The sequence below is a fragment of the Tinamus guttatus genome, unplaced genomic scaffold (genome assembly GCF_059628265.1).
Source record: "Tinamus guttatus ecotype Peru unplaced genomic scaffold, ASM5962826v1 Tinamus_guttatus_pri_ptg000492l, whole genome shotgun sequence".
Taxonomy (NCBI): Eukaryota; Metazoa; Chordata; class Aves; order Tinamiformes; family Tinamidae; genus Tinamus; species Tinamus guttatus.
The window spans coordinates 2,104,750-2,125,025 of NW_028289026.1; the positions used below are offsets into that span (position 1 = coordinate 2,104,750).

Sequence of the window (20,276 nt, forward strand, 5' to 3'; positions counted from 1 at the left end):
TTACTGGCCCACATATCCTTTTCCATATACTGCTAAAAATCAGAAGCAACTAAGTTGAATTTAAAGCTGTGCAAAAAGAAAACTAGAAATGACGTGCTTCACTGACAGCATCAATTACTAACATTCATGTAGCTCATTTCTGAAGTATGGTGAACATGATTGGATACCATATCTGTGTTTTCATACCAAAATTCCTGGAGTTTTAAATACTGAGTTTTCCATTGGCTTTTTTATTTCCTTAGCCATAGGAAAATAGTCAGGCACGATTAACTATTGCAAGAAAAGAATATATTAATTATCATCAATCTGTGAAAATGAGCTGAAAATCATGTTCTTTGCATGCCAAAAAGCTTCCATTTCTCTCTCACGTTTGTGTTCAGGACTAAACATAGCTACAGATATATTACTTGACATAACTGACCAAGGGAAAAAAAGAACAACTGCTGTAGGGATTTTTCAGAAAGAGCAGCCAACAAGATTTTCTAAAGACAGGTAGGGAGTCAGAAGGGCTTCACTTTTTCCTCTTGCAAAAATTCTTTACTGACAGATCTTGGATTAAACAGGGCAGAAATAGACTGAATCCCAATTAAGACATTTGTATTTGTGGAAGGGCTTGAAAGAGGAAAGAAAGTGATGGAGGAGTGGAGCAACTTAGAGCATTTTCCAGGCTTAACCTTAAAACTACAGGACCTCACTTCAATTATATTTATATGCATTCAGTTTTATTGACGTCAATGGATTTACTCCTAAATTATGGCCAATGGAAATCTGGCTAGCTATTACCACATTTTGATGCATATAAACAGCATCTCTTTAAAACTACCATCTAGGCAAAAGTGCATCCTCGGGCTATGTGCATCCTTGGGAAACCCAGTTAAAATCAGAGTAAGGGACGATCAGCAATCGGGAATTTTAGGGGACAACTACACAGAGTTAGGAGGGAGAGGGTTGTTAGGAAAAGAGAAGATCCTGAAGAAGCTTCCTTTTGTGCTATCTGCACATAACCCTCCAAATGGTTCTGGCTTTAAACAGGTAATTCCTGGGACTAGCACATGACAACACGACGGCTATTGCATTCCCTCATTTAAAGCAAAAAAAAAAGCAAAAAAAAAAGAAAAAACAAAAAGCATGTGATCTGTCACCTCTGAGACTGGAGTTCTTTTATTTCCTTTTTAGAAGAGCAGCCTGCAATGCTCCTGCTGCCAAACTTGCATATTCAACCCCCTCTATGGATCCGTTCAGGGTTACATGTGCAGAACAGTCACTGGTTAGAGGTCAGTTCCTGCTAACTGGTGTTCAGAATCGTTCATCACGTTTAATGTGATCCTATAACTACTTCCCATTCCTCCTACTTGAGCTTGCAAACATCTGAGCAGCTGTTTGAAGCGATGTGAACAGGGTAGAGACTGAACTTTTATTCAAGGCTTCTCTGGGCCAATGGAAATGGATGATGTATATGGTCTTTGGTGAGTACAAACAGCCCGTTTCCAATGTGAACTGAACTCAGAGAAGTTAAAATTCCTTCTTCTGAGGTCTCCTTGCAGCTGTGAATAACTAATCTCATAAGGTTATAAAAGGTTCAGAGAGGACTGGTCTCACTCTTTTCAACAGGAGGAGTTTCAACATGTTCCAGTCCCCTCAACACTTTAGACATCTGTCTGCTCTCAGCAGCCTCTGCACGACATCTGTGGGCTACTTCTTCCCCTGTCAAGTTCCCCCTGTCACCCTCAACTGCCCAGGCTCTTTCTCAGTGCTGCCCTGCCTCCTTCCTCCGGTCTCTCCTCATCTTTCTGTATTCGTTCCACTGGGCTTATGAACAAATACCACAGCAGCAACACAACAGTTGTCATCTGGCTCCACATGCGATCCTTCTTTTGCCTTGCCTACTTACATTTTGGAGCACAGTCTATTCCTAATTTTATTGATTATGCTGCAAACCATCCCAATAGCATTCCAGGTTTGGCAGCTTCCTCTGGCCTCTTCTAACAACATGTTAGTTATTTTATTAATGTGTTACACTAGTAACCACAACAAGCACCTCCAAAATCAGTGCTGCAACAGGTGGAACATCCTCCTCCATAACCAACCCTCCCAATAAACACAAAAGCTGCGGGTCTGCACACAAAATGTCACATAAGAAGATTCTCAAACTAAACGTACAGCTATGCAAACTCTCTCCATACTGCTTCCTCTGATCCACAGATCCAAGGGACGTAACAGTGATATGGAGTTTTTAAGGGGTAACAAACACATGAAGTGTGCATTTAAACCTAAGGTGCTAATATAGATCCCTCTTGAAGGGCACTTCAGGAGGCCTTGCATGTGGGATGAGATGAGGCCAGGCAGAGCAGTGTACGCTTATTTTCATAGTAATATACCAGCTTTTCTCTCCATAAACAAAGGGATAAGCTTCTTTTTCCATACAAGCTTTCTCCACAAAGTGAATGTTTTAGACCATTTTCCATAAATAACACTGACATTTCTAGAAGAAAGCCCACAAGATGGCTATTTCCATTCTTTGCATCAGCAGTCTACTCTGACCGGTTTCTGCAACTATTTTCAGTAAATAAATATTTGCATAGCAGCATTTGCCCTGTAGAAACACATACATCTCCCTTCCCCCTCTGTCCAAATAACACGATGTGTTCACACAGTTTCAGGAATTATCCACGTGCCTCGCAGTCGTTAGTGCCTAGTGATTAAAAAGCAGGTGTTTCCTTCCTGCAGGCTCCTCTTACTGTATGAGAACCTGAAACACAAGGGATCCAGGTGACAGCTGAGAGAACCTTCATCCATGTCCATGTGGCTTCAATGGCAACGTCGCCATATCAGGAGTAAGGGGTTGATCCCCTATTTGCACACAGTCCTCCCTGTGCATAGAAGAAGAAATGGGCCTGGCCGCTTGGGCTACAGAGTGCATTTTTGTGCACCAGTTTTATTAAACAGACCTTTCCATGTGCCCTGCTCTGAAATGGACTGCACAGCTTTCCACGGATCCTATTTTGTGGTTACTCCTAAGGATTATTTACCACATCTCTGCTTAAACTGCATCACTTCTTTGTGCTGTGCAGAAGAGCCTGATGTCACTGCAACAATCTCTGCAACGAGGTCAGGTCTGTTAAAGAAATACCTAATTTCTTTATACATGGGATGTGTGTTGGGGTATGTCCCCAGTGCCTCACATGTCAGTGTGAGGCCGCTTCACTTCCCATAAGACCCACTTCTCCATGCCATGGTAAGGATGGGGAGCTCTACCATGAACAACACAAGTATAGGGCAATTCCTCATATCTGTAGAGAGCTCCATCCTTTCAAAAGATCTTCTTTTGGATTCTTCTGCCCACTGACCTCTCACTCTCAGCTTGCCCTTACACAGAAGTTTGTGCTCTGCAAAGAGCTGGCTGGTCATATCGTGCTGTTTTGTCTATCTTGCACCCAAAGTCAAACGTGAATATCAAAGACTGCATCTCTGTGTACTTTGGCTTTTTCCACTTGATTTGATTTTCTGTTTCACGCAGTGACATTCTTTCAGCATTATTGATCAGTTTTCATAGCGTAAAGAGAAGGACATAAAACTGTGTGTGACCCATGGAGATTGCATTTATTCTGCCTCTGCTTCTCTCTCTCTCCTGCAGTTGGCTGTTTAGGGCTTATATAAATTCTGAAAATCTTGATTTCTTGTTTTATCATTGTGCGATCCTTCCTTCCTTTCCTAATCCTCAAAGTGAGGAAAACAGTAGAGAGAAGGATACGGTGCCTGTTGGGATGTTTGTCCTTGTCTCCATAGGGATGGTTAGCAAGCTACTGCCTACAAGGGGCTGCAGGGGACATGTTTTGGACTGCTACTAGGTAGAGGCTAAATCCTGGAGATTGAACTCTGTGACTTCGGCATTGCACGAGTCATCCCATCATCACACTTCATCACTAATTGTAGGGAATGTGTCAGTTTAAGGGAATTCTTCTAATATTTATGGTCTCTTCCTAGAAATACACTTGCAAGATGAGATTAAATTCAGTCCTTTTGATTGAAATGTTACTTTCATAAGAGAACTGAAGCATGAGCTTTTGAAACTTGTGATGCTGACTGTTTGTGCTAACTCAGAAATCGGTCTTAGAAACTTTTACCTGTGAGGACAGATGATCTTCCTTGCTCTGGCATTTCTCATGCAGCAACCAATCAAAAAAATACAGCATTACTCTGTCTGGATTTCTGTGAAATGCCACGATAATCATTCCACAGTAATCTGCACAACAAGGTTAAACCTAATGTTATTCAATGGCTGTTCCCCGAAGTAGATTCCCTTTTGGTAGTAAAATCATTATCTTACTGTTTAAACATTCAGGCTTTCCTCTCCATCTCACGGTCCATAAAGCACCTTTATGATGCTGAGATTTTTTTTTTCGAACAGACAGAAGATGGTTTGTTTTTCCTGCTTTGATTAAATCCTACATCCCACAAGCAGTGAACCTGTGATACCACTCGACAGTTTTTAATTGTCCGCTTCTATTAAGATGCCAGCACTGCATGTCTTTTCTGCAGCCCCAGTGTGATTTTGCTACGTGCCTGGCATGAGCACTGCCAGGGCTGAGGTTAATGTGTACACCATACAACTCATTAGCTGTGCATTACTATCAGAGCCAAAAATCAACATGATTGATCCAACAATATGTTTGGGCTTGGGACTGAGACTCAAATGAGGTCCCACCAAACGCAAAGGTCAGCAACTTGGCACAAAATCTGCTGTGCACAGAGAAAGCTTTTCTTTCAAACTATTCATCAGGGAAGGTAGGAATGACAACTAATATGGGCCTCATTAAAAACAAGAGGAGGAAACCCCTTGGAGAGGGCAAGGAGGCTTCCTGACTATCAATTTTTTTTTTCAGTCCTTTGCTAAAGCTTTTATTTATGCTATAGTAAAGATAATGTAAAGCTTAAAGGTAGCTATGGGCTCTGGGGGTTAGAAGAAGGGTTAGACTAATTATCCTGATGTGCACTATCAATTACTGTCCAGTGAAGCAGAGAGGATAACTCTGCAGACAGAAGTAAATCGTCAGATTTGAAAGATCAGGAGAAAGGAAATGAAAGATTTTTTTTTTCTTTTTAATCAGCAATATTTTTTCTTTAGTTAAAACTCCAATGCCAAAACATTTTCTGTCTTAAAAAAACTAAAACAAAACAGACACCAGCAAAAGAGTGGCAGAGAGAAGAAGAATGCTACAAGCGGCCTTTTCAACTCATGCATTGGTTTGAAGTAGAGTCCTTTGGAAGATTTCACTCATGATTCAAGCATTATCAGTGTCTATAAGTACCTCAAGGGAGGCAGTGAGGAGGATGGTGCTGGCCTCTTTACACTGGTGGCCACTGACAGAACTAGGGGAAAAGGACAGAAACTGAAGCACCAAAAGTTCCACAGGAACTTAAGGGAAAATTTCTTAACAGTGAGGGTGACAGAGCCCTGGAACAGGCTGCCCAGAGAGGTTGTGGAGTCTCCTTCTCTGGAGATCTTCAAACCCCACTTGGACGCAGTCCTGTGCCACGTGCTCTAGGTGTCCCTGCGTGTGCAGGGAGGTTGGACTAGATGATCCCTAACGGTCCCTTCCAACCTTAAGCATTCTGTGATTCTGTAATTCTTGCCACAATCAGGCTCTGAAAACAGTATTTCAAAATATGCCATTTTGCATAAGGCATCATCATGTTCTTTCTTTCTGCAGAAATCCAAAGTGACGAAATTGCTATTGATACAATAATTAGGCTGTAAAAGAAAGACTTTCCTGCAGTCTGCTGAGCTGCTGTGTTGCAATGTAATTGTCTAATAGCACATTTTTGTTAGGGTTGTCATGGTATCATGGGTATAATTTTATTTTTACAGGATATGGTAATAAGGTAAAAGGCTGGCGTTAATAGCCTTAGAAGCCTATTACATAAACAGAGGTTGAGGATTAAAATTGGACTGAATTTGTAGAGTCTGCATTGAGTAAATGTCTTGCCACAGTGAAAATTATAGTTCATCTAACTTCCCCACCACTATTTTTTTTAAACCCTCCTGTTCTATTAAAGGTCAATCCTTCTTTCCAACAGAGATCTTAGATTCCTTTCGAGATATTTTTAGAAAATCTGTGTTTATTTATTTTTCTGTTAACATTTGTTTGGTAAAACAGGACACAAAGTATATCGCTTCTGCTTTTGCCAACAGTGATATTCAGCTGTTCTACAATATTCCTCAAACATTAACCAGCTAATCTGTCCCAAAATCACTGGCGAGTAGGGACAACAGAACTCTGACTGGAAGCTGAATGTGAGAGCAGGAGAGGGCAACACTGCGCAGAGGCACAAGGGAGAAAGCAAATGTTTTCCTCAGGATTAGGGCATTTTTACTAGGAATGGCTCCACTTTTGCCAGGAGTTTTCTCAGCTGGAAACAACTAGGGTTTTGCCAGGGAGCAGGGCTGCAGGGTAGAGGGAATATTTCTCTTTTATTGCCTATTCTGCTGCTTGCTAATCTCTTTATTCACGCCATTAATCAAACAGCTGAAATGGGTACGTTATTTCATTAGAAATAAACCCTGATGTCTAGCGGGACATCATGGTCCCCACTCAGTCCCCAGGAAAGCCCTCTCCCTTCTGGCACCTACAGGACGTGTCTGCAGTGAGTCCAACTTTCCCTGCTTCCACGTAGACTCCTGCCTCAGCATGAAACTACACCAGTACACCTGAAAACCACTTGAAACAGGGGCTTTTCCAACCTCTGCCAAGGCCAGAAGATTGGGTCAGGTCTTCGTACGTCTCTGGGTTTAAATCTACCTTTGGGAAAGAGTATTAGGAATGGAAAAAATGCTAAGTCTATCAAAGCATTTACTCTCCCAACTACGTGCCTCCAAGTTTTAATGCAAAATCTGTTGATTTTTCCAGGAGGGACATTCCTTTCTTTTCAGACTTCATAGATGCAGCCAATAAGCAGAAAAATCTAACAACTAAGCAAACAGAAATAGCACGAAGGTAGCCCAGGCCATCCACGTGCGATGAGATGATCCACCACATGGAAAGGACCACCATGAAAAAGAAACAAGAAGGCAAAATTCTGCCTTCCTCAGTCCCCATCTTGTCCTAGTGGCCCATAACAGAGGTAAATCTGTCCTGCTTGGGGCAGGCAGAGACAATCCCTCATTTCATTGTGTTGCTCCTTCTCCCAAGTTCATTTCCAACCCTCATGTCCTCCCTCGGACCTCCGGCTCCGCGGCCTGTGCGGGAGATACCTCAGGGCTCTTGGGAGCTGCTAGATAAAAATTTGCAGGCACATGTCATGAAAAAGAAACTTTCTGCTCATTCCGGGAGTTCAAGGGGGCAGTGATAGTAATGTGCTGGATTTTATGGGGGTGGGGAAAAAAAAAAGGAAGACAAGTGTTTATACGTCAGTTAAATTCAAACTTAGGGACAAAGAGAAGGACATGGTGAAATTACCTCTGCTGCTACCCTGGCCAGAGGACTGGGACTAGTACAATCCTTGCGGAAAGGACGATGAGATGTGTAGGGTCTGAAAATTATGCTGCACTTCATACTCTTGGAGAAGGATTTTACACTTAAGGCTAATGCAGGCCCAAGAGCACTCACTGAGCAGTGCTCCATAATTATCTGATGAGAGGAGATCCTCTCCCCCCCCCCCCTTTTTTTTTTTTAAACTAAACTATACTGCAAAAGAATAACTTTCAAGGTCAGGTCTTTCAGTTTCATACCTTCCATTTACCCTCATATTCTTCATTTATTGTACAATTTATCACCCCAATCTTTAGAGTTATTTTTCTTTGCAATAGACACTTAGCACTTCTGCTTGACTTATATTTTATCATTTGCTTGTCTCCCACTGGTAGGAGAAGAAATAACACGTACAATGGGAAAACCCTAGCAGCTTGTTGAATGAAATGGTTATTTTTAGCCATTTTTCTTAATATATCCATCTATTGGATGGACCTGAAGCAACGCAAGAACTGATGTTTTGGACACATTTGATCAGTGTTGATAAAACTGGCAAGCGAGGAACCTTATGAATCTGGGAGAGGAAATTACTCTTCATGCTATTTCAGGTTTGCGTCTTTCCTAAGAACAGACCAATCGTTATCCCAGACAATGAAGGCTGTTAATGTAATTAGGCACTCTCTTGTGATGTTTTACACAGCAAACAAATACGTTCTGGAATTAATTAGCTGCAAGGTCAAGCAGCACATGGCAAAGCAAGAATTACAATTTTTACTTAAGTGTTTCAAAGTAAATAATTAGCCAGCATTTAAAAGTACAATTTCTACTTTAGGACACATAAAAGATTCTTCCATTTGAGGTATATGAAGTCTCCAAAAGGTTAGATTAATTTTATTATTACTGACATCTATATATTATTAGTGTAATGAGTCAAATCCTTTTCTAATCTCTCAGAACTTTACTTTTCTTTATGGGCCTTATACCTTGGTAGTATTTCTGCTCACTACCTTGAGGGCATATTACAAGACCATTCTTCCTATTCATCTTTCAAACAGATGTATAAAAACATACAGAAATACACAGATGATTATTAAAACAGAGACTAAAAGAATAAAGCTGTAGGGACTAGCAAACAGTGAGGACCATGCTAGGCAAATCTAATTTCCTTGCAGAGATATTGGGTATTTGAATAACAGTTTTCACAGCAAATGCTAATGCACCTGGCAGGCCATGTATCTGGTTAAACTATACACTTATTTGCAGTCGGGGTGCAGACATTGTGCAACCTAAAGTTCACTTAAGTTTTAAGCATGCACAGATAGTCTCCACTGACAGAACAAAACATCAGAATTGGCACAACAGGGATTTTATGCTTGAATATGACACTGGTTCCGTTTGCTCAGTTTGTACAGTCAGTTAACCTGATCAAGGAGTTATATGTGGCCTAAATAGACAGTCCCCACCCCTACACCTTTGCAACACATTCCCACAGCTTCTTTTGCACTGGAATTTGCATTTGTCAAAAACCTGCAAGGAACTGGTTTGGGAATCTCAACCTGCAGAAAAATATCACTAACATCCCCAAAACAGATCAAAACTACCACCATCCTCCAAAAATCATTCTTTCTGGCTCCTTATGGAGTCATACAAACACGGCTGCCACGGGAGAGCTGCGGGGGACGGGGGCCACCAGCAGCCCCAGCTGCCCGGGCTGCAGCGTCAATGCCGTTCTGGTGCTGCTCTGCTTCTCGTCACAGCCAAGCTACAGACATGATGATGTTAAAGGAAGCCCAAATGTTTTAACTGTCTAATGGGTTGATGTTTTCTACAAAGATATTTCCAGCCCGCTGTTACAAGTCTGTTCTAAGAATTCAGCAATTATATATATAAAAAAAGCATCTCCTCTCTTCTTTGAAAACCTGCATGTGGTATCTGCTATCAGAATAACAATGCAGCTCCACTCCTCTTCACTTGTTTTGCAAACCAATGAACTTATTTGCAAAGGAAATGGTAAAAAAAAAAAAAAAAAGTTCATTTTATATTGGGGAAAAAAAAGACTCAACTAAACTTTAATGTCCTTTGACTAAATCTTGTTTGAACAGCTTGCATGTATCACAATCTTACTGTTATTGCTCACTCTACAGAATTAGAGAGCAGCAAGATAAATATAATACTGTGATACACAGCTTGATATGGAAAGCGATCACTCTGCTATACATGCCCCACACTCCAGTTCTAATGCAGTGATACGGTTATCTAAGGGTGGAGGAGATGGAGCAGCCTATAATATATTGACACACTTTTCATTTCAGAGATAGGGTCACCAGCTGAAGAACAACTCGGATTCACCATGCTACTTTGGTTATTTCCTCTCCAGTATCAGGTATTTTCTGTACTCCGATCTACACGTGAGATTTCTGAGAGCAATAATACATTTGCCCAGAGCATTCAGAGCTGTGTGAACACAGGCAAAAGCTGGAGTCAAGATTTAGTGAGAAAAGCCAAGAGAAGATTTTTTTCTGTAGTTTCAAGTATTAACATTATAAAAGACAACATGCAGCAACTCCTATTTTTAAGTTTCTCAAAGGAGCCTTGGGAGCATTTCTAACAAACCCACTGCCTGTGAAGGCATTTGACATTGAGAGAGGAGACTGCTCTCTGGCTGCAGAAGTGCCTTTGCATTTAGCCAAGTCTACAAGGAAAGCTTCACTGGCACAGCAAGCACTGTTAGACACACAGAGCCAGGGCTTTTGATTCTTTTTATTTTTCATTTATTTTATTTTTGAATGACCTAGCTTCAGCATTGATGCCTCACTGCAGATTCAGCTACCCCTCAACAAATAATGTCTTTTTTTGCCTGTATGGCAAATCGCTCTGCTGATAAAAATAAACAACCATTTTCTAAACGGTACTGTTTTAACCCTTGTGCAAGAGCAAAATCTTCTCCTCATGAAAAAACAGAGCAATATGTGGGTAAGTGTGATAAGAGAAGCAGAAATGCCTATTTCAACTTCCCTGTACTCCCTTGCCTAGGCAGAACTATATAAGAGGGAAGAAAAGGGAGGTAGAAAACCCATTTCCAAAGGGATTGAAAGGATTCCTAGAGAGAGAGGGGACAATTAACATGCACACAGAAAGGTTCCTCTGTTAGAATTATTAACTTCTTTTTTTGTATTAGGTCACCAGAAGTGTCTTTACAAGGAGCATTAAAAAAATAAGCAGTTCTATAAAGTTAAAACCCACACGGAGCAGCTCCCTCCTGCCTGGCGCACCTGCTAATCCCACCGGTCCTGCTAAAGTGAGGAGGGGAATACAAGAAAGGAACAGCGATGGGGAGCATGCACAGACACCCTTGCAAAGTGGCACTTTTCATTTCTGCTGGTAACAAAAGTATGAGGACGCTGGTGACTAACACAACTCCCTACTCCTTGGCTGGCTTCGGAAACCCTCTCCACAAGGGTGAAGGTTGGGACAAGGTTAGCATCTTAATAAAACAGGGAGTCTGGCATCTCTAATGATTGCTTCTGGCTCTTTTCCTCCTTACCTATAATAATTTCCCTGTGAATGTTCTGCTTTCTTAAAGCCAAGCAGAACTCGTGCTTGCAGGTGCTTGACCTGCCCAAGGCCACCTCCTTCATGCAGATCATGGGCAAAGTGAAGCAGACCCAACAGAGGAGCTTCATGCTCAACACTGCTGCTTATGGGCTGTCTTTGTACAGAAGAAGTACTCCACACACAGAATAATTCTGCCAGCATACAATTACATACTACCTTAGATAACCCACTATTTATTTTAATATTACCCACCTGAGAGAGACTCAGCTAATGAATCTATTTTTGTAGAAATGTAAAGGTTGAAGTTGAGAGCTAAGTTTGGAGCAGAAATATATATTAAAAAAATTAAACCTGGAAATACTTTAATGAAAGCAGGGAGTAATCACAGCAAATTACAGTGAAATTTCTATGGGATTACATTTTGCATTCCCAAGCAACCAAAAGGATTCATCACAGTTAATGTCACTCCATTTTGCTGAGAATTCACTATAAGGATAAGTTATATAAGTAACACAGTGTGATAAGGTAAAAGCTGTCTTAAAAGTTATATTCTAAGAGGCTTTTCAAAATGGAGTTCAGATTTCTTCCCACTGCAGTCCATGGAAAAACAAGGTATGCCACAAAAAAAATCAGAGAGGAAATTATAATACTGAGAGGAGTATAAGCTACATGTTTTATTTTGTCTCTATTGATAAGAAGGTTCATTACCCCCAAGTTGGTCTTCTAACCTCTGGAAGATAGAAATCAACCAGCAGTGCATGTGGCAAGAAGGTTCCCTCCAGAAGAAGAAAACCACTGTTCCAGTTCCAAAAATTGCCATAGATTTCCCTTCTCTGCTCTGGATAATGCTGTGCTGAGGGGAGCATCTCGGCAAGGCCCTGTGACTAGCACCTAGCCAGGCTCCTCCAACACCTCCTCTCAGCAGCGTGTGAGTTACCCTGGTATTCTTGCATCGAGAATTCCCAGCCTGCCTTCTAGCAACTGAATAAACAATTTAATATAGGTTTTTACCATATGTAGTGATTTTCTGTGCTTTTAACCAGATCTCCAAAATAAGAAGAAGCTGGGAACTTCTGACATCACTCCACTGCCAGTGCAGAGCTCTGGATGGTGAGCTCAGCAAGGAAAACATGTTGACTTTTCAGTTAGTGTCACGGTGAATCTCTCGAGGCTAATTCTTGATGACAGCTTTTATAAGTACCCTGGAACGTGCACAGATCCACAGCTTGGCCTTATTAAAGGCAAGACAAGTTTTACCACTAAATTCAACAGGATCATGAATTGGTCCAAACTGAACAGCATGAAGCAAAATCTCGGCCCATAAGGCAAAAATAATGGGGTGAAGAAGTGTGAGAACTGCAGGTTATATAGTATCTGCCATTAGGGGAGGAAGTTAAGGGCGCATCCCACTCCAGATGAAGAAACACTACTAAACACTACTCTAAACATTATGAAAACAGCATAGTTTTTAAACAACAAAGTATATTTCTATAAAAACTTTCACAGAAAAGAATCAATTCAGCATTAACTACAGAAAATACTGTAAGAAAAAAGAAAAAAAAGCTATTTTGTGCAGCAGCATCTTATCACACATCAGCTTTCACCAATTTTTGAACAGTGTTCACTTCCATTTCTTACTTAACTCTCCTATGTGCAGCTGTGCTGCTAAGGAACTGGAACCTGTTGCCACGTCTCTGCTTTCACCCTGCTACAAAGCATTGCCGATCACGTGTTTCATAATAAAACAGAGGAAATGCATAAAAAAGCAGCATGCCATGTGTCCTCTTAAGATGATGTTGATTTATGAAGCATAAAGTATGAATGTGATCTGCTCCAGAGTATTAACTCTTTCAGAAGAGACTTTTGAGGCAGAAAATGCCAGTTATATGCAGCTTTTCAAAAGGTTATGGAAATACATGTGAAAGAGAAAGCAAGATGAAGAAACTTCTTGCTTCCAGTCGAACACTGCTAAAATAGGCTCAGTTTTTTGAAACTCTAACAATGCAAGATGGGGGAAAAGCTGCAACCACATTTCAGCAGGTGAACCTGCCTTCTAGGAGGATGCCCAGCATTGAATTTAACCAGCCTCATGCACCAGCGTGCACCCAGCTCTTGCGGGCAGATGCAGCAGAGTGGTGGAGCACAGACCAAGCAACTGGTTCCTGTGCGGAGCAGGAGGCTGGAGCCAGTTTTTGTGACACCTGACAGATCAGAGGACTTTTGAGCTCCCAGGAAAGTCTTTGGTAATCGGCCTACAGAAGCAAAGACTCAGGGCATCTTCCAGTTAATACTTGGCACATTAAGAGAGAGGTTGTCATGAAAGTTAAATCAAAAAGCAGAATACCATTAATTCTCTACATTTCAGCCAAGGCTGAATTCCGGCACAGAGAGACAGAGTTCAGAAAGGAAAACAAGAATGTTTAGTTACCTTTTCTGCAAGCCAGCCTAGGTGCCTAATCTCTCGACTTCCAGCAACTCCTGTCTTACCCAGCTGGTCTCTGACCTCTGCAATCACCCTGGGGATGAGATCATTGACACTGGAGTGGATGGCATTGAACCAGGCCTGGGCTGTAGCCGAATCCTTACTCCTTAGAATCACGGTGTGCTTGGCGTCAGGTGAATGAACTTCAATAAGTCTAGAAAAATGGGGGGGGGGAAAAACATTATGTTCACTCTAGAAACTCAAATACTGTTAGATGGATAAACTTATTACCTAGCTTACTGTTAAAAAGCAGGATACTAGTAGTAGGAAGAGCTACCAATAAAAACTTACCTTTAGAGTGGTGGAATATAATGGAATCCAACTGGTTATACCTGTACTGATGCTACCATAACATACTGATTGTTAAAAAGGGGATTTGCCCATGCCAATCCAACCCGGAATGCCAACCAGAATTCCAAACAGAAAGGCGAAAGTAATTAATCTGTTGCTTTAAAAGGCACATTGTTGTTTTTCCCTGGGGCTGTCCCTGCTCAGCAGTTCCTCAGGCTTTGGACTCTGACATGACAACCAAGGAATGGTGGCTGTGGACAAGCTGGGCACAAGCAGCTGCCGCCTTTAGCTCTACATCGAGGCACCACAGGAGTTTCTCAATGCGCTTATTTCATAAATACAGAGCTAAATGAAAAGGCCCTAATCCTAAATAGAGAAGTATCTTGGGATTCCACTGTGGGTTCTGTGACACCACTAAATATGAACCAAAAACCCAACTTAATTGGTCTTCTCCATGAGTTACAAACAACCTGAACGCTCCATTGAGATCCTCAGTGGATTGAGATCCTTCATCTTGCTGCCTTAAGAGTGGCAGCAAGAATGTGCTAACCACAACCATATGATTGCTGTTGGCAGGCATCTTTTATGGTTTTCTTAATTCATGCAAATATAGATGTTTTTTTCCCAAAAAATCATGCTTACTAGACCGTCCCATGGGCTTTCACCCCACAAGTGCAATTTCAAAGGCACAGATGAATATAGAGCTTTCAGGAAAAACCCTGTATGTAGTGCAGTCATACTGTGACTTCCACCCAGCACTACCCACACAAATTCAGTGTGAGATTTGAGACCAACCACACACTCATGTATGACTGCGTGATCCCTGGGACACACAATGACCCTTTTCTGTATCAGAGGAGTAATTAGTACAGTGGAATTTGTTCACATTGAGGTTCAAGACAATATTGTAACACAAATATTAGTTATATAATCTCAAAATACTGCAATTTGGAGCTTAATTAACAATTAAAAGTTTTTAATTAATTGACTGAAGGAGGCAGAACCCAGAAGAGAATCCGTCACAATCTGCGCAATACTCCAGGGTGAGCAGAATTAGGACCATTGGTCTTTTGTTTGTCCATCTTGGGAAGGGGCCATCTACACATAGACACTGCTCTAAAAATAGAAAAGGTCACGATTTTCCAAATTAAGCAGCTGAACAGTCCAGGTCCTAAATCACTGTTTAGATAGCTGAAAAAGTGGGTTGATTTTTCAAAAAGTGCTGAGCTAACACAATAGCTCGTATGTCCTCAGTGCCACTCCTGGAACTCGGCACTCTTGGAAAATAAAGGCGCTTATTTAGCTATTCCAGTAGGCACTGAGCTTTCAACTTCAGGTACTGAAAAAACAATTGTGGTCACACAAAGCAGATCTGGTGATTATGCAAATCCTGTTTGTAGATATGTGCTTTCTTCACCATATTCTTACTTTTTTTTTTTTTTCTTTTTAACCACAAGAAAAACCTGTCTCCGGAGCAGTTACAGTTTAGCTATTTGTGACCAATGATCATAACGATCCCACAACCTTTTTCTTCTTTTCATCAGAAATTCCTGGTCTCTCAATGCCACACAAACTGGAACTTGTACTCAGAAAACCATGGAAACAAATTGGATTTGGATTTTAAAAGTACATTGTAGTAATTAGGGAAATGTTACTACTTAAGCAACACTTTTTGTAATGAGATCTCAGAGCATTTTACAAAGAGAGTTCAGTCACAGCATTCCCTGCTTTTCCCACTGGAAAAACACCCAGAGAGGTGATGAGATTTGTGCATAACCCAGATGAGGCTGGGAGCAAGTCAGGAATATCACTCACTACTTCCTGCACTCTGCTGCCCATTTTAATACTTCTTTTAGAGTGAAAAAAAAAGAAAATGGCCAGCAGGCAGTATTGTGTCATTTTTCCAAAAGGTTTTGGAATTGGATTTGGAGAAACAATGGTTTGAATTGAGCTTGTGATTTCTCTAAGAGAACTCCCACCTCCACGTCACTGCGTGTCATGCCATGAACAAAGCACTGAGCACGTATCACAAATACACCCCTGAAAAAGCGCTGCTTCTTGAGTTACATGGGAGCAGCAGTGAGCCCATGTCATTTCTTTTTAAGTCAGTAATTGCAGCAAGTTTTGGTTTAAAAATAAACTATCTACGGCTGAAAGTCCTTCCAGATGGCAACCTGCTTCCCTACAAGCTGGAATTAGCACTGGAGTAACACTTAAGTTCTATTTAAAGCAAGTGGGTAAACAGTCAAAAAAATCATTTGCTAGCTTGGCCCTCATCAGTATGTATTTCCCTTGGTGATGGCTATTTCAGTTATGCCTACAGTAGTTCTGGCCTCTAAAATAATAAGGCTTTAGATATTTTTTTAAAAAAACTTTTTTTTTAACCGACTCAAAATTATGGAGTCTGATATCATATAACATATGCCAATGTATGCATTCCACTGTGATATCCGTATATATATTTTTCTATGTATACACACACCACACATGCACACATGCCTTGCTTGCAGAAATATTCTTAAAAAACTATCTCTAAGTTTGATGGAGATCACTGGAAAAAGACTGCCTCGTCCCTTAGCTGAATGACAGGAAGATTGGGCAATAAAAGCTCTATTTTACAAAAGAGAATTCAAAACTAGAATAAATGTTGCACTGGTAGCAAGAAAACTGAGCTCTGCTGGCCACAGCACTGGTCCAGCCTTGGAAATGAGTCTGCAAGTCTCAGACTTGTGCAGGGTGCCAAGCAGGATGCCCTCCTTATTCGTACAGTATGAACCCGAGCTTAAATCCTTAATTGCCTAGGTTTTGCCATTGACCTCTACAAGATCTGAGCACTAAACTATCTTTAAGGACCTGGCTTTACAGATTTCTGCTGAAGATCTAGGACTGCTATCACTGCAGTCACCTGAGACAGAGCTGCCAAGGGAAAATTCCCCTGGAAACTTCCTGGATACCCCTGGGTTCCTACTGCAATTAGATGCTGAAAGTGCTATGTCCCTATAAACTCTTGCGGAAAATGTAAGAGTGAGTGCTGCTTTGATTCACCAGTCCTTTTAGATACTGCTTTTAGTTTAACAGCTGACTGATGGCATTTCCATATTTTCTGCAAAGCAAAAAAAAAAACCCAGTGACCTTAGTAAACTCCAGCATTAAAGTGCCTCAGTGTTTCCAGCAGCTCAGCCATTGTAGCTTTGATTTGTTCCTTGGCTAAACTGACCACCGTGTACTGTATTATGTTTATCTGCAGTTCAGTGATAAAGTTCCCTTAATTCCCCAGTGAATTGTAATATTTAGGGCAATGCCACAGCTGTGTTTATTCTCACACTCCACCACAGTTATGTAAATACTGCATATGGAACTGTTCCTGATAAAGCCCCTACCAACCCAAAGGAATTATATGTTAGCTCTAGATGGCTGCCAAGATGCACGGCATCTCTCCAGCTTGGCAATGCATATGAATGATATCACATTTTCTCAGAGATCATTTGGCAAACCTTATAATGAAAGTGTAATTTTCTCTCTCCTCAAAGAGTTCCAACAACCAGGGAATATTTCCCGGCATCCCATTTTCCACTTGCAGAACATGGACTTGACACAAAACCTGAATCTTCCCAATGCCATGACCTTGAGAGTAAGAGCCCCAAACTTGCTCCCTCAGTGGATCCAGGCACTTTCTTTCACAGAGGATCACAAGTAGTTGAAAGCAAATGTTTGACAGACCATAATCATTCCACACGCGATAAGGCCTCCTTGGGCAGGAGGATTCATTATCTAAGAAATACCTTTTATCGAATCTCTTGAAAGCACTTCTCTCATCAGCGTTGGCTTAGGACCAGATCAGGCACTGATTTACACTTTGTGCCTGTGCCTTTTCCTGGGTCAGATTATGTATTCAGTGACTGATTAAAAGTGTGGAGTAAATCCCTTGAAGTTAATGATAAGCTGGAGCCAGAGGTATTCAAGACCATCGCACTGCGCTGATTTTGCACCAGCGTAGCCAAGAGCACAAATTCTAACTCTGACTTTGCAAACTTAAAAAGCACTCAAGGGCCAAACTTCTCAGACCATTTCCTCCTTCTGTTGACTCGAGAAATGCACATGAAACAATGAGAAGTTTGTCCACTCCCAAGGGTAAAAATATAAGGTTGGCCCCTCTGTAGCAGAGTCCTGCCAGTAGTGTGCTGCCAGTTTGGCTTTAATAAAAGGAACATCAATGGAACTGCAGAGCCTACAAGTAAGGAAAGGATGTGAGCCTACAAGTAAGGAAAGGATGTGTTCTGTGCTGGAATCATTCACATTAATGTGTGCTCATAGCGACCAATCTGTACCACACATCATGAGCTGCCTTTCTCTACCCAGAATGATACATTAAATATTTTTTTAAACCTTCACAGATATTAAGAAGCAGAACTTGTTCCATGTATTGCCAAAAAGCCTCTTATCTTCTTTCTCATCCTTTTCTTTCATGTTGTGGTTGTAATGGTGCTGAGTTTTGATAATGCGGAAATACACACTCCAGCCCTCTTCATCATGACTGGCTTCAGCACCAAAACAAGGGCAAAAGTGCTGCTTCAAGGAGCAGTGAGAACAGATAAAACAGGAATGATTTCAGAGACACAGTGGGAACTTGATTTAATCCTAGAAATATGCTGCCGAAAACTTCTTTCAGACTAGAAACTGTTGTGTTTGGTGTGGTAAAAACACTGACCACAGCCTCCTGACCAGAACTGTGTCAGCAGAAGGGATGTATCAGTGATAGTGTAAAAAAAAAAAAATCAGTCAATTTGAAAGCATGAAGCTTCTGCAATTCATGCTGAATCTGTGCTAAGCAAACAGCAAGTGACTACAGAGAGGTCATAGTGGTAAAGACCATTTCAGACTGTGAAAACACAGGGAAGAGGGTACATAACCTCATGTTGCTGCACATAAATAAACTTTCATGGACTTTGAGAAGAATTTATGTCTTCTGAGAGGAAACAACAGCGTCACCGTTGCTGGTAGGCAACAGCCTACCAGGAAACAGAAGGATACAAGATCAGTGAGCATGGATGAAAATGAGTAAGGAAAGGAGTCAAATCTTTGGGCTACTGACAGCTCCGCCCTGGCTTGCTGACGAACTGCCATGGGAGGCGGTCGTGCTGAAGGGGGCAAACAGCAGGTCTACCTCAGCTGAGCAGGGTGTGTCTGAATGTTTCATTGCTTCATGTGCCTTTTTGTCTTATGTGATGCAAAAATTCTCAGGGGTCATAGTTGCCAAGCGAAGGAAAATATAAGCCAATCTGTTTGACAAACCATAGACTTTGTAAAATAGGCCTCTGAGCCCTGGGAAGAGAGCAGTTCTTGGGATTCAGCATCTCAAAGGCTGCTCACCTCTCCAGTGACTGTGGGCATGTGTCACCTCACTGCACTTTCACTGTTGGCAGCACTGAGTTAGAGACATTCATCTTCTCATTTAACAGACACAGAGATCAATGGAAAAGCTCCACGTAAGTGATGAGAGGAAATAATAACTTCAGTGTAACTCTCTCTTATTACATTACAAGGGAGGACCATGAAATGCTTTTCAAGAGAAAAACATGTCTAATTCCAGACCCTACAGTTGCACCATGATCTGCACAGATTGAATGTCAGTCATGACATGTTCTGACCATCCAGCTCTTCGCTGATATCTCAAATACGCAAGAGGACAACTCCAAAGTTTTCTCTTCCCCTCCTAATTCCTCAACAGACACTCCAGTAATTCACTTCCCATGCAGGAGACCAGATGCCTAGGACATTAGAAGGCTATTTACAAAGTGATAGCAAGATAAAATTGCACTTTGCAGGAAATCAACCCAAAATCACAGTAAGTAAGAGTAGATGAACATTCAAAGTTCGGCCAAATCTGGGTACTTTTTTGTTTTGTTTTGATTTCGCATTTATGAATTCCCTTAGGGTTCCCTCTGCAAAAAAATAATCTCTAGGACTTTCTCAAAAAGCTTAGCTGAAGAACTAAAAGAAACCAAAACATAGACCTCTGTGAAAGGATAATAGCACAGAGGGCCTGATCTCAGTGGCCTTTCATGAAGGCTAAGAAGAAACTGAGGCTAAGATTCAGTTTATAAGACTGAACAAGAGAGAAAAAACTACGACCAATCTGGCTGCTGCGGGGTTTCACAAATGATGAGACGTATCTTTTCCTAATAATGAAAAACAAAATAAAGCATTTAGCTTTTCTGTCTAGAAGCTTCGGAGTTCGAGCTCCCACAGGTTGGGAAAAGCACCCTTGGCAGGACAGATTATTACAATCTGTAAAATGCACTGGCAATCGTAGACTTGTCCAAAGAGCAGATGATGCAATGCAGGACTGTCAGAGAGCCTACACCAATTATTAACTCTTACTAGTTAATAATTTGCCTCAAAATTCTGTTAAAAGAGAAGAAAGACAATCTGATGTGCCTCTCGTCTGATATCCCTGGCTACCAAAGAGTCCCTTGAGA

General features: G+C 41.3%; 1 protein-coding gene across 1 annotated transcript in view; it reads right to left on the bottom strand.

The window, feature by feature from the left end:
- Positions 1-20,276, bottom strand: part of SNTB1 (syntrophin beta 1) — a 100,157-nt gene that overhangs the window by 18,719 nt on the left and 61,162 nt on the right. The window contains exon 3 of the mRNA XM_088533288.1: positions 13,453-13,660. Within this exon, the coding sequence (XP_088389414.1) occupies positions 13,453-13,660 (208 nt within the window). The remainder of the gene's footprint in view (positions 1-13,452; positions 13,661-20,276) is intronic.